At 41.6% G+C, this 13,734-nt stretch overlaps 1 protein-coding gene across 1 annotated transcript in view; it reads left to right on the plus strand.

Moving 5' to 3' along the window:
- LOC139231302 (uncharacterized) overlaps positions 1–13,189 on the plus strand; it is a 209,311-nt gene extending 196,122 nt beyond the window's left edge. Inside the window, exons 9-10 of the mRNA XM_070862502.1 lie at positions 3,129–3,294; positions 12,992–13,189. Of these exons, the coding sequence (XP_070718603.1) occupies positions 3,129–3,294; positions 12,992–13,189 (364 nt within the window). The remainder of the gene's footprint in view (positions 1–3,128; positions 3,295–12,991) is intronic.
- The last annotated feature ends 545 nt before the right edge of the window (positions 13,190–13,734 follow it).

The following is a 13,734-nucleotide window of genomic DNA, read 5'->3' on the forward strand; positions in this document are numbered from 1 at the left end:
AACAAAGGCATGGATGAGGGCTTCAGCAGTGGATGTACTGAGGCAAAGAGAAGGCTGAGAGGTGACCTAATAAAGGTCTTTAAAATTATGATAGGATAGACATAGAGAAGATGTTTCGACTAGCGAGAAGACCAAAACTAGGGGTCATCAATATAAGATAGTCAGTAATAAGTCCAGTAAGAAATTCAGGAGAAACTTTACTCAGGGAGGTGAGAATGTGGAAGCCTTTAGATGTAGATGTCGTTAAGTGGAAGGTAGATAAGTATTTGAGGGAGAAAGGAATAGAAGGACATGTTGATAGGGTGAGATGAAGGAAGGTGGGAGGAGACTCGTGTGGTGCATAAACATCAGCATAGATCTATTGGGCCAACTGGCCTGTTTCTGCGTTGTACAATTCTAATGCTACAAACCATTTCATTGAGTTGTTTATAGGAACAAATAAAAATGTCCCTGCAGTTCTAACCTCGTGTTGTATTTGGTAGTTTAAGATAAATACAGGTGCCCCAGTAGAATTTAGATAGAATGGCCCAAAAATTGCAGTTGGCGGTGTAGCCACGGAGTACGCCGCCAACGTCTGAAAAGAATATGAACTTACCTTGTGCGAGGCCCCACATTGCTCTTCAGCGCCGCAGATTTCTGTACAGCGTATTACATCAGGAAGGTCTGGAGCACAGCATACAGCCGATGCGTAAGAGAAGACACGCCCACAAAATCTGTCAAAACTAAACCACACCCACAGAAACTTCTTTCAGTCTATTCCATTGAAATTACATTTTAAACACTTTTAAATCTTTTTTTTATTTTTAATTAAACTGGTACTTGGACTTATTTCATATATTAGCATTTTGTTAAAATTATGCAACAAAATACCAACAATAATTTGACATCAGTTTTCCACTTGAAGCTTAAAAAAGGTCAATGGAAAGATTTTTGTCCTTTGACCGTCATGGGGTAAAAATGAGTTAAATGTTTACTGTTAGCTATTTATGTTAAAACAGTTTCTAGCACTTGAGAAGTGTATTAAATGTTACGTTATTTATATTTCATACTAAGAAACGTGTTCCTTTTCCTCTTTGCACAAAGGAGCATTGTAGAAAGTTTTGCTAGCCCAAAGTATTACCTGTGCTGCACTTCAAACATCCCAGCTTTTTAAATTAAAGATGTGTTTGGTGTATTTTATCTAAATCAGTTAAGTTTTTTATTTTCAGGCTAGCATTTAATATCCTGTCAAATGCCCATTAGTAAGAAAAGATAATAAAATGTAACAATAACTTTACGACAGATTGCGATTCAACAGCACTAAAATGCATTGGCAATGATCCTTTTGATTTACTATACACCATGCACATAGCACACCAGCTGTGGGGCAGCTTTACATAAAATCATTAAATAGCAAAATAGTTTTATTTCAAACATTTGGAAGAAGTATAAATGATCTGTGTCGAATGTCCAGTTCTTGATCATACAATTGGAGTGCAGAAAACATTGATAAATTTTAAATATTAATTGTCATATTTTATATTTTGAATGTTTCTAAATGTTGCCACTAGGTACATGTATTTTATTGTGAAGTGATACCAGAACGGTTAACAATCCTTTCAAACGCACTGCAAAATCGGTGAAGAGACCACTTACAGCCTATCCTCTCTGCTTGAAAAAAAATCCTTTAAATCTTAGGATATGTTAAGCAATATGTGTTCAGTATAAGTAGTTTGTTTCTGAGAGTGGTTTTCTGGTAACAATATCATTTCAACTTTATTTAAACTTGCTGAACAATTTGCGGATTTTGCACGTTTTAGAGTAGAAGTTGTATTGCTTACAACTATATCCATTGCTTGCTCTCAATGTTCAATACAAATGGATTCCTTTCACGGTGAAGCAGGATCCTGCGCCTGCTTTCACTAACCGTAAAATTTTCGGACATAATTGCTGGGCAGTTGGCGGGCAATTAGCCCAACTCTACGCTAACAATGAGTATTTCCCTGTTGGTGCAGATCATCTATCACAGCATACCTTGACAGATCGCAAGTTCGGGATTTAGCGCATAAGCAAGCGCCTGCGGATAGCCCAATCATGCAGTCAATTTCAAAGATGGAATGAAGTTGTACCCACCGCAAAATCTGTCCCAAGCATTTTGGCAGTAAAACTAACCACCTGAAAGTTAGCATTGCTACATCTGACTGGAACAGGTGCCTTTGAAGTTGTTTTGTTTAATATCCCACATTCCCAGATCATTCTAAGATACTTCCAACAGCTGTTATTAAAAACAGGTTCAATTCCTACAATAGATTCTGTTTTCCCTCGCAGCAGCTGATTTATACTGTCCAGATAGTAATCAGGAGTTTTGTTTTAAAGAGAAAAGTTGGTTTTCTAATTAAATTAATTTCCACGTTAAATTTAGTTCATATTGGCATAATTTATTAATTTTATCCTTAATAACTTAATGATAATATCAACTGAATCATACGACCATATGAATTTCATCTTTTGTGTTGTTAATGAAAATGTAGGGGAGAGATTGTTGGGAATACGGGCAGTATGGCCTACTAATGCCGCACTGCCCTGACTAGGATTTCCTTCCCCGTACCCTTGCTAGGACCACTCCTGGCCATTCCTTCCCCACGCGTTGCATGTAAATGGTATCTGGGGGTGTTGGGCCTGGGTCCCTGATGGATTTCCCATAAGGCTTGGCCAGGAGTCTCCCTGAATTGAGGATTGATCTTGCAGGGACTCCTGTGAGCAACCCGGGAGAAAAATGTGCCATTTCACACGCTGACCGCTGTGGGTGCCAGCTGCCAGCAATTTCCCCCCACTTCAGGTGGGCCACCATGGGGAGATGCTGAGCAGAGACCAGCTGCATCTCCTATAGTTGGGGGTATATATTACCGTATATGTGAGTCCAGGATTGAGATCTTCTCCCATCAACATACCCAGCATACTTAATAATTGAGACTCATCTGTCGACTCAATGGGAGGCTCTAACATTGTGGGTACAAAGGAGAAAATGACATGGAAAAGGGAGGTTCATACTGTTTCAGTCCTGTCAGAGGAGGATGCAATAAATAAATATATTTAAGGTTCATACTCTGAATGTTATTCACAAATTTTATTTGTGTTTATTTTTACAGAATTTATTTTTTGGGCTTCTTGGCTACAATGTGCCTTAATAGTGTGATGGGAGTCTACTTCGCTTGGGACTGGTTTAATGAGATGGGTCGCAGCATATTCATTGGAATCGGCTTCATCTTCCTGTCTGTTATTGCAGTCATTTCAGGAATAATGACCGGCACATGTGTATGTACTGTTCCTGTCTTTCAGATTATAGTGTTTCTTTTACCAATTCTCTCCCATTTGCTTTCTTCCTCCTTTGAAACGGGATCATTCATCTTCCCCACAAATTTTCCAGCAGGGATCACAGGAATTCAAAAATGGCTTTTGCTCCATATTCTTCAAAAAATAAACTCTTGGCATGGGTCAAAGAGAATAGTAGGAGTTCAGGTGATCCCTGCAGGCATTTTATGGCTCCTGACAATCCAACACGCATTATAGACACCAGTTACAGTGGCCTAGAAGCATGTTCCTCAATTAAGAAAAGTTGCTAGTTATAGAGGCAATATAAAGATGGTAGCAAAGAAGCCCATGTGGAACATAAATACTGGCATAGACCACTTGGGCCGACTGGCCTGTTTTTGTGCTGTAAATTCTATGTATTTAATTTATTTCAAAAATGTAACTATTGAAGTCATGAAAGGGGATATAATTTTTTAAATAATGAAACATGGTGATATTTTATTCCTAGTCTAATGGGCCAGGCCTGGCATGTAACATCCATGATAAATCTTGTTTATGACTATAACAGGCACGATTGGTCAACATAATGAATAAAATTCAAATGCATTATTATTTTAATAGTAATTATTATTTTGCAATTTCAATAATCTAACTGTATATGATAAACTATAACCTATATGGGTTAAATGAATAGGATATGAGCTGTCATTTTATGTTAGCTTTGTTGCCCTCTAGTGTTTTACTGTGGTTACAACTACTAAAGTTCATTAGCAACTCATAATTTTCAGTGAATTTACAGAACTATGTGGTGTATCTGTTATTTAGGCATATGTCCAAAGCAGCACCTACATTTATGCTCTCATTATTTAATGTTATAGACCGGAACTATCACCTTCGAGTCAGGGTGGGTGAGTGCAAGTCGCCATCCCGAAGTTTTCAACAGCGCATTCTGCACTGCGTGTTTAACTGAATTGGATCAATTAAAACAGTCATACAGGTTTCCCGGCCAATTAAGTGGAACAGGTCTGATGACATCACTGATGACTCACTTTCAGTTCAGAAATTTAAGACATTATATAAAAAGCACACATCACAATTTAAGGCTGTTGGAAGAAGCATACAAGTGGTTGGGAGAGGTGGTTATTGCTATATATTGAAGAGATTTGTGAATGCAAGCACTTGGAGTGAATGGTGAGACATTACTTAACCTCGAGCAATGGATGTTTGTGTGACAGGAATGGGTTGGTCATTTTAGGACTGCTTTGTGGTGTTCATGGGGGCAGTTGGTACAGCATCTGGGAGCCAGGTGGGTGCACTGGTGCAATTTAACTAAATCGGACCATTATGAGGCCATCCCAGACCTCCTAGCCAGCAATATGTGCCATTGCTGGTTCCATCTCCACCTCAGATTCCTCCTCCTTGTGTTCCACCTGTCCCTCTTCTTCCTCCGAAGAGGCTGTGAGCTCTGCGCCTTGCTCCTCCTGCAGCTCCAATCCTCACTGCTGCGCTATGTTGTGCAGCATATGACAACGTTTCTGGAGACCCTGGCTGGTGCATACTGAAGGGCTCCTCCAGATCTGTCAAGGCATCTGAAGCACATCTTCAGCATGCCGATTGCTTGCTCTATGACTCATCTGGTGGATATGTGGCTTTCATTCTAGCGCTCTTCAGCATCATTGCTTGGCCTCCAAGTATGTCATCAGCCACATCTTCAGGGCAGCCCTTGTCTCCAAGCAACCAGCCGGTAAGTGTGTCTGGAGATGCAAAGAGCTGAGGGAGGACTGGCATAGGATGAAAGAGTCATGACAGCTTCCTGGGACTCTGGCACGCACATGTATGATGATATTTTTATGGTTGCAGATGAGCTGCACATTGAGGGAGTGGAAGCCCTTCCAGTTAACATACACTCCTGGATGATCTGGGCTTTGATGGCCACATGTGTGCAGTCGATGATGCCCTGCAACTGTGGGAAGCCAGCCGGTGCCGCAAAGCTGAGTGCCCCCTCAGTAACACTGACTTCATCAGTGGCAAAGTTTACATAAGTGGCTGACTTGTGAAACATGGCATCGGTCATCTGGGTGATGCATCTGTGGGTGGCTGATTGCGAGATCCCGCAAATGCCTGCTGTAGATCCCTGGAAGGAGCCTGAGACAAAGAAGTTGAGGGCAGTGGTGACTTTGACAGCCACTGGTCCTCTAGACAACAGGTCTTCTTCCAGCAAGCTACAAATGTCTGCCACGACCTGCCGTGATAGCCTGAGCCTCCTGAAGCATTGCTATTAAGTCATGTCCAGAAAGTTCATCCTCTGCCTGTATACCCTGTGTTTGGGGTATCGCTTCCTGTTAGCGTTAGTGTTTTCTTAGAAGAATCACTCAACACTCAGGGTCGGTTCCAATGCTGAAGCAGCTTTTATTACGCTCAGCGGGAAGGAAAAACTCAGGACCGTATCCAGGTTTCTCTTCACAGAACAAAGAGTTACATGTACCTTTATATGTTTCACAACAGTTACAAAACAGTTTACTACAGTTACACAGCCCATCACGGCTGGACACAAGCCAATCACAACGATTATAGATTACATATAGGTTCTTTTAACCCAATAGAATTCTCCTAGTATCCAGGGAACCATTGTCAGCTTGGGCTGATCGATGGCTTTATAGGTTCTCTCCCTAGTTCTTTCATCTGGGAGAAATAATTGGTATATAGCCTTGTTTACAGCAAATGGTTTCCCTCTTATCTTTCTTCCTGGGGAATTAATTGGTTTATGGTCTTGCTCACAGGAGATGGCTTCCTTCTTATCTCTGTCTTCCCAGGCATTCCTACAGTGGGCCTCACAGGGTTATTGCTCGGTCAGTGAACGTTCAACAGTTCACAGCTTGACTACCTGGTTTCCCATCATGCCTGGGCAGCCATTTTATGTGTGTGTCCATTTAAGCTTATGTGAGTTTTAAATATCCAGCAGGTGCCTAATGCCTAAGTCTATATATATCTTTCTACTCTCTACAACAATTCCCCCTTTCGGTAAAGGGACTAGTCCTAGTCCCCTTTTAACCGAAATACTGCCTTTATCTGATATTTGTGCACGGCCCGGTATTCCTTGCCTCCACGTGCTGGCCAGTCACGCGGTTTCAGGAGTCCCGGTTGCTTAGATCAAATTAACAAAGGCTAGCTCCTCCCGTCCCCTTATCAAACAGGCTTGTTTAATATCCAGGGAACGGTGATTGGTCCGTTTCCGCCGTTTGTGGCGCCTGCATACCTGGCAGGCCATCACGCCCCATGTTATTGCTAAGATTAATTGTATTCCGACCAGTGTGTGTGAAATAATTCGGATCCATGGATGGATGTTCACATTTATTCCCCAGTCCCAGACTTTTCTCCACCAACTCTGACTTTGTAAGTCTACCTCGGTATCTTCTTCCAGTTCTTTGATTTTAGTTTGTAGCTGGTGATAGAGTTTTACAGATTGACCCACTCTGAGCCTCAACTCCCGTAATACTTCGGTTAGATGTGGGATAGGGACCTGCTCTGGCTCGTCATAATCCTGTAAATGATCATGGAGCTGATCAGTTACTTCAATAACTTCGGACTTCCGGCGCCTAACCTGGGTGATATGTGCTTGCCCGATCGCGACAGGTCGTAGTGGTGTAAAGCAAAAGTTTGGCTGCGGTATAGGGCACTGTAGGTCATTATACTGGTATGAACGCTCTGTGGTAGAGACGTAGTATCTTCCCCTCCCTCCGTAGCCTGCCCTCGCGAAGTGCATGTGTGCGGGCACTATTTCTAGTACACACCCGTTGGTTCGGTTAAACCCGCACTCGTCCAGTTCACCTCGGCCCACCGGGTGAGGGCATACTGTGATTTCCCCCCTTTGCTTGCAATCTGCTAGGGAAATCCCAGTAAGTATGTTGTTTCGACGAACGGCAGAGGTGGTGGTTAGGTAGTAGCGTATGGAGACATTTTCCCGTATTACTCCGATATTCTCTAGTTGGTATAAGGGGAACGGCCCTGAGTCCGGCGTTGCTATGGGGATCAACAGGACTATCCCTATCCCGGTAGTCCTACCCATCTGGCAATCTGGAATTGCGGGGTATACTCGGGTCAGTCCCTTCAGAGTACAATTATCCAGTGTCCCCCTTTGGTTCGCCAACTGAGCCAAATGTGAACTGTCTATCCAATCGGGTACTTCCCCGCGTTGGATCTGGTCGAGGTTGTGGCGGATCTGTCCCACCATCCACAGACCATAAGCATGACAGAGTTGTCCCTGTCTTTGCTTTATTGTATCTTCTTGTTCTCTATCAATGAGGTGATTGATGGTTTTGGCGTGAGCTTCCAGGACTGAGATGCCATCCAGCTGGATTTTGGCACACTCCTTTCCTAGGTTGGCTTGGTCTTCCTGGTTTTGCTCCACCCTCTCCAATAACCCCTTCATCACCCCTCTAAGCTGTTCCACCCTCTCATTTAATTCTTGTATGTCTATCGAGTTCACTACGGAGGTCTCTGTATTGAAAACGGTAGCAACATCATTAACTATTTCCCTCTTCATCCTGGGGGCTAACCCCTGTCCCCGGAACTTACTGGCACCCATGGCATCGGCAGCCTGCTGCATTACGACTTTACTTAATACATCGTACATCTTCCTTGACTGTTCGGTACAATATTCCGGCATCTGGATGCCTGAAATATTGATCAGAACAGGCACAATTTCATGTTTAACATTATCATACAATAATTCCCCTTCGTTGTACATTGCAATCCCATTTTCTGGTCCCTTAGTAGTTATGGGACAAGGCAGTTCTTCGGGCAATGTAGTGATTCTTATGGGGCACGGTGTCGGAGGGGGTGAGAAACATACATACAATTATATTGCAGCCGCCCCCGCCTCCTCGTAATACCCACACAGCCCCATTCCCTTCTTGCGGATGACTGATTGCTGGGATTGTCCCGGAGGCGCGCAAATTATGCCGAAAGTACATTCATCAGGCCCTTTGACATCCCTCCGTTTAATGCATCTGCTCCTTATACCCGTGGAGCACTGTACACAAACTCTTATTCTTATTAGGATTCTTATTAGGATTCACTTGTAACCATGCATTAAAATAAGTCCTGTCCTTGCTCCAGTCCTTGGCTGCTGGGATGCACATTCCGTCCGTTAAATTAAACAAGGCTCCATAGTTCATATAGTTGTTTATTTCCAGCGTGCTCTGCTGTCCGTCGGTGTTGCCCAGGGTACGTGCATGTCGCAGGGCTATCCATATTACGAGTAGCGCCTTTCGTATTCCCATTCCGGTAAGTATTATCTGTAATTTTAAACAGACGGCCTGGTCGTCACCAGGGGTTAAGTTTTTTGCTCTACGAGTGTCCCTGTCACCCTGCAAAATCAGAAGGACAAGGTTATAATCGAACCATTTCGAGCTGAATCTGTAGGGCGTGCGCCCGTGTCTTTACCCACTTAAATATTACCCAAACTCCTATTATGACCAAGGCCAAAGCTATTCCTCCAAACATCGCTGTCTGCTTTACCGTTAGGTTGGGTTTGTGGACTACACCTACCCACCGTGGGGTACATTGGCTCTATTGCCAGAGGTGATGGTGCTATGGCTGCGCACTGCACTATCCGTCTAGACCCGTTATCTCTTCCAGCCTGTTTATCTTAGCTTTTAACTCTTCAATTTGTTTTATTGAATATCTATTTCTTTATTGTATCAGGCAAGTATTATTACATAAGCTAGTTCTGTTTTTATTTTTGTTTCCTCTGTTAGGTGAGTTTTTTTTTCCCTATTAAGAAATCCAAATTAATAATGTTCAGTATAAAACGGCTGTCAATGGAAAGGGTTAACTCCTTTCCAGGTTTGTAAGAAGACCTGATGTCATTACGTGACTTCACGTAATCATCTGAAAAAAAAGTCTTTGTGCCTTCAAAACTGGCTTCGAAATTAGGAATCCGTTAAAAACAGCATAAATCATTAGAGTAAACTCCAATGTTTTCTTAACTTCTAATTCAAGTACTTGCCAAAGAATTTTTTTTTTAATTGTTTTAAAACAAGACCACACATACAATAGCAATTTTGTTTACTGAAATTCAATTCTGTTTTATTTTTTATTTCTCTCTTTCTCCTCGTTATCTTCAAAACCCTCCTGCTTGTTTAAACTGTTCAGGACATTTTTGATAAACACTGTCCATTTTGGAAATCTTTTCAAACTGCATTGAAACTTTTTCATAATTTAAAATTCGAATCCATGTAGAGTGTTTTTTTACTTATTCCAATTTTTTTTTTCTCTTCTAATTAAACCAATATCTTTTTCACAGCAAACATCAACTAGTATTTAGTAAGTTATGTCTTTTTCCATTTAGTCCGTTACATCTTTTTTTTTTCCTTTCTTCAAATTAGGTTTTGTATTTTACACGGAGGGTTCGTAACTCCATAAAGTTGTTAATTTAAAATCATTTGTTTACTTTCAAAGTGGCGTCTTTATCTTTTTCTTTTTCTCCATAACTGGAATGGAGACCAGCTTTGAGAGTTTGATGCTGCCTTTCGTTATCTCAAAATGCTCCAGTTTCAAAGTCGTTACTAAAGCTTGCTGTTTTTTAACATTTTCCAAAAGTTCCTTTTACACCTTCGCAGATAGCTCGCCACTTGCCAAGGAGTTTGACCTGATCAGATTTAATTTAATCTTTTTCTTTTTTTTTTAAATCCACCTCAGTATTTCCTGTGCCTTCTCTGAATATCTCAAAATCCCAATTCAAACTTTGTAATTTCAATCTTTATTGCATGTTTTCTTTCGGCAAGTAAGTGAGCATGTCAAATAAATATTTTGCTCAACAAACCTATTCTTTATTTGTTTATTTTCCTAGCTCCGTAACTTATCATCCGAATAAATCCACACCTGCGTTTCTAACTTAAATGTCTTAAAACTTCCCACATACAGGACAACATTACAAAGGGTTTAAAAAAAGACTTTCACTCTGTTTCTAAAATAAACAGACACTTGCATTCCTCTTCCAACCAGGCTTTCGGAACATGAAAACATAAAAAAATTCATTCTGCAGTCAAAAATCACACAGACACTTCTCACTCAACGATCAGACATTTACAACAGTCTCTCTTCTTGTTTTGGCCGGCTCTATTTTTGGATCCATGACCTTTCAGGGAATTCGTAGTTTTATCTAAATAATTCCTCACATAACTAATTTTTTGGATCCATGACCTTTCAGGGAATTCGTAGTTTTATCTAAATAATTCCTCACATAACTAATTCCTGAGGATTCCACCCTGCTTTAATCATTTTTTCAATTAGCTTCTTTTGTTTTTCCGCCAGGTGGCGGGTAAGCGACCCTTCTGGTCCCCACTCGAGTTTACTTGTTTTCATGGCCATTCCTGGGTAGGACTAGTACCGTTAGGAATCTACTCTCAGAGGTCCGCTTTCTTTCTAGCGCGACTTGTAGTAAACTGTCTCTTGGCTACTGTCAGGTCACAAGTTCTGCTGTTACACAAACTTATACAATTCTTAAAAACGCGTTTAAGCAATTCCCGCAGTGCTCTACGTATCCTTAACGACTACCTACCACCGCTCAGCCCGTTGGTCCGACCCTGTTCACAGGTTTGGATTCCATTAGCCGCTGTACACCGCTTGGTTCTACCCCGGGGTATTTCAAATTACACTACTGGGTCCGGAAGATGTCTCTCGGTATCACGATCCCACGGTCTAAGTGTGTTCCCTACGCCTACTTGGTTCCTGGCCGTCACGTGGGACAAAAGTCCTCTTAATTCAGGCTCAGGCTAGGCGTTTGAGATATTAGACCGTCTCCTCATGTCGATCAACCAGCTTCCACCTTCCGCACCCTTTATACTTAAAAATTGTTTTTTATACTCACCCGGGTTTTTTTTTCCAAGGGCGTCCAGCGACTCCGGGAAATCCCGTCGACTACGCCATTGTTAGCGTTAGTGTTTTCTTAGAAGAATCACTCAACACTCAGGGTCGGTTCCAATGCTGAAGCAGCTTTTATTACGCTCAGCGGGAAGGAAAAACTCAGGACCGTATCCAGGTTTCTCTTCATAGAACAAAGAGTTACATGTACCTTTATATGTTTCACAACAGTTACAAAACAGTTTACTACAGTTACACAGCCCATCACGGCTGGACACAAGCCAATCACAACGATTATAGATTACATATAGGTTCTTTTAACCCAATAGAATTCTCCTAGTATCCAGGGAACCATTGTCAGCTTGGGCTGATCGATGGCTTTATAGGTTCTCTCCCTAGTTCTTTCATCTGGGAGAAATAATTGGTATATAGCCTTGTTTACAGCAAATGGTTTCCCTCTTATCTTTCTTCCTGGGGAATTAATTGGTTTATGGCCTTGCTCACAGGAGATGGCTTCCTTCTTATCTCTGTCTTCCCAGGCATTCCTACAGTGGGCCTCACAGGGTTATTGCTCGGTCAGTGAACGTTCAACAGTTCACAGCTTGACTACCTGGTTTCCCATCATGCCTGGGCAGCCATTTTATGTGTGTGTCCATTTAAGCTTATGTGAGTTTTAAATATCCAGCAGGTGCCTAATGCCTAAGTCTATATATATCTTTCTACTCTCTACAACACTTCCGGCCACTGCAGCCCTGTGGTGCCCCCTCTTTCCTGTGGAGCATCCTGTCAGTGAGGACAGGAGCTGCTGCTTTGGTTGCTGCTGCTGCTGGTGTTGTTGGTGCTGGATCTCATCTTGATCCAAATCTGAGGTCTAAGGTGAAACAGTATAAGGGGCACCCATGCTGGTCTGATAGATGCCAGGTAAAGTGGAAATCAGAGGCACAATCCTCGAATGTAGTGAGCGTGACTAGTAATGTGGTGAGAGTGGCTTTGGAGATTGCAGAAATCACCTGCAAACTCCTGAAAGCAATATCTCTGCTCAAAATGGTGTCAGCAAGAGCCATTCCCTTAGAGAAGAAAGCAGGTGTAAGGTGTGCGTATTTATGTGCTTTTTCTAGCTGTCACTAATAAAGTAGCACAATGACCACGTACGCTGCAGCCTTGCCTTCACAGACAAGCTTCCCGAGGTCCCTGAATCCCGTGTGCAACCAGTTAAAGTTGAAACCTCACATTAAAAAGACATTTAACGGTCTCTCAATGAGCAGTTAACTACCTCAATGAGTTCACCCGCCTCTCCTGAGAAGGTCTTCGAAAAGCGCCCCAGTTAAATGCGGAAGTTGCGGGGATGACGGCGGATTCCCGGCGCGCTGTCAATTTCAGCGCTTTTAACTGCTGACCCATTTCCAAACCCGCATGCTCTGTAATGTGAATATTCCAGCCATAGTGTCTGCTACTCTTCACAGAATATATTTCTTACTGGATGTGATGTGATTTGATTGTGTCCTAAGAATATACATTGAAGTTGATTGCAAAAAGGAAAATGAACAGTTTTCCAATATCATGCCTCAATCTGATGAACACATAACCATATAATGATACAACTAAAATCTGCACTATGTCCTTTTTCTATCTACATTTATACAAAGAGCTTGGTAAATTGAGTTGTGCATTTAGTCTGTCCATTTCAATCAAAAATCATTGATATAATAGGAATTAAATTTCAATAAATGATGGATATATAAAATTCTGGAGAGATAAAGTTTTATAAACTCATCAAGATTTAATTTGCACTGCAAGTACTGCTGATAAGTCATTTCATTGTCATTGTTTACAGTTCTACGTGGCCGCAGTTAACATAACAATAAACGAACAGATGAACCAGAAGAGATACAGTTATCTTTATGATGAGAGTGGGCACTTTCATAACCCATTCAACAGGGGTATTAAACTGAACCTAATGGAGTTCTTTCACCTCATCGAGCCACAGAAGGATGATGAATTAAACACACTGGATGCACTGTGTATCATTTGAATAACAGCATGGAAACTGTGCAAATGGAACAGATTTTTCTTCATCAAAATGGAAGCACAAATGTATTTTTGTTTTAAATGTCCTGCTAATTTTTACTATTTCAGAAATAATATAAAGATGCACTACTGCCAAACAGCAAATTTGCTAATTTAAAAAAGGAAGGAGTGATTTTTTTCAGAGACACAAGTAGATAATTGCAGTGTCACTCTGCTGCTATTGCAGTATTAATTATTTGCACCTGTGGTACACTAGAAAACCACTGAGAGAGTAGGCCAGTAAAAGTTGGGGTGGGTCACTGCTACAAGCACACAACTATGTTAATTTTCATCTACCACCTGAAGCATTATGATAATAAAATTCAGGGTAGAAGTAAAGCTCGCAGTTAATGATCCAGTGCAGCTGCAGATTCTTTTTTCCTAATATTGGTAGTTTTAGTTCAGTGCTGTCTGGCTGATTGTACAGCTGCCTGGTCCTTTAAGGAGTCAAGTGAACAAAACTAATACTAAAAAACTTGACAATATGAAATTCCATGAGCTTCATTGCAG

The sequence above is a fragment of the Pristiophorus japonicus genome, chromosome 2 (genome assembly GCF_044704955.1).
Source record: "Pristiophorus japonicus isolate sPriJap1 chromosome 2, sPriJap1.hap1, whole genome shotgun sequence".
Classification (NCBI taxonomy): domain Eukaryota; kingdom Metazoa; phylum Chordata; class Chondrichthyes; family Pristiophoridae; genus Pristiophorus; species Pristiophorus japonicus.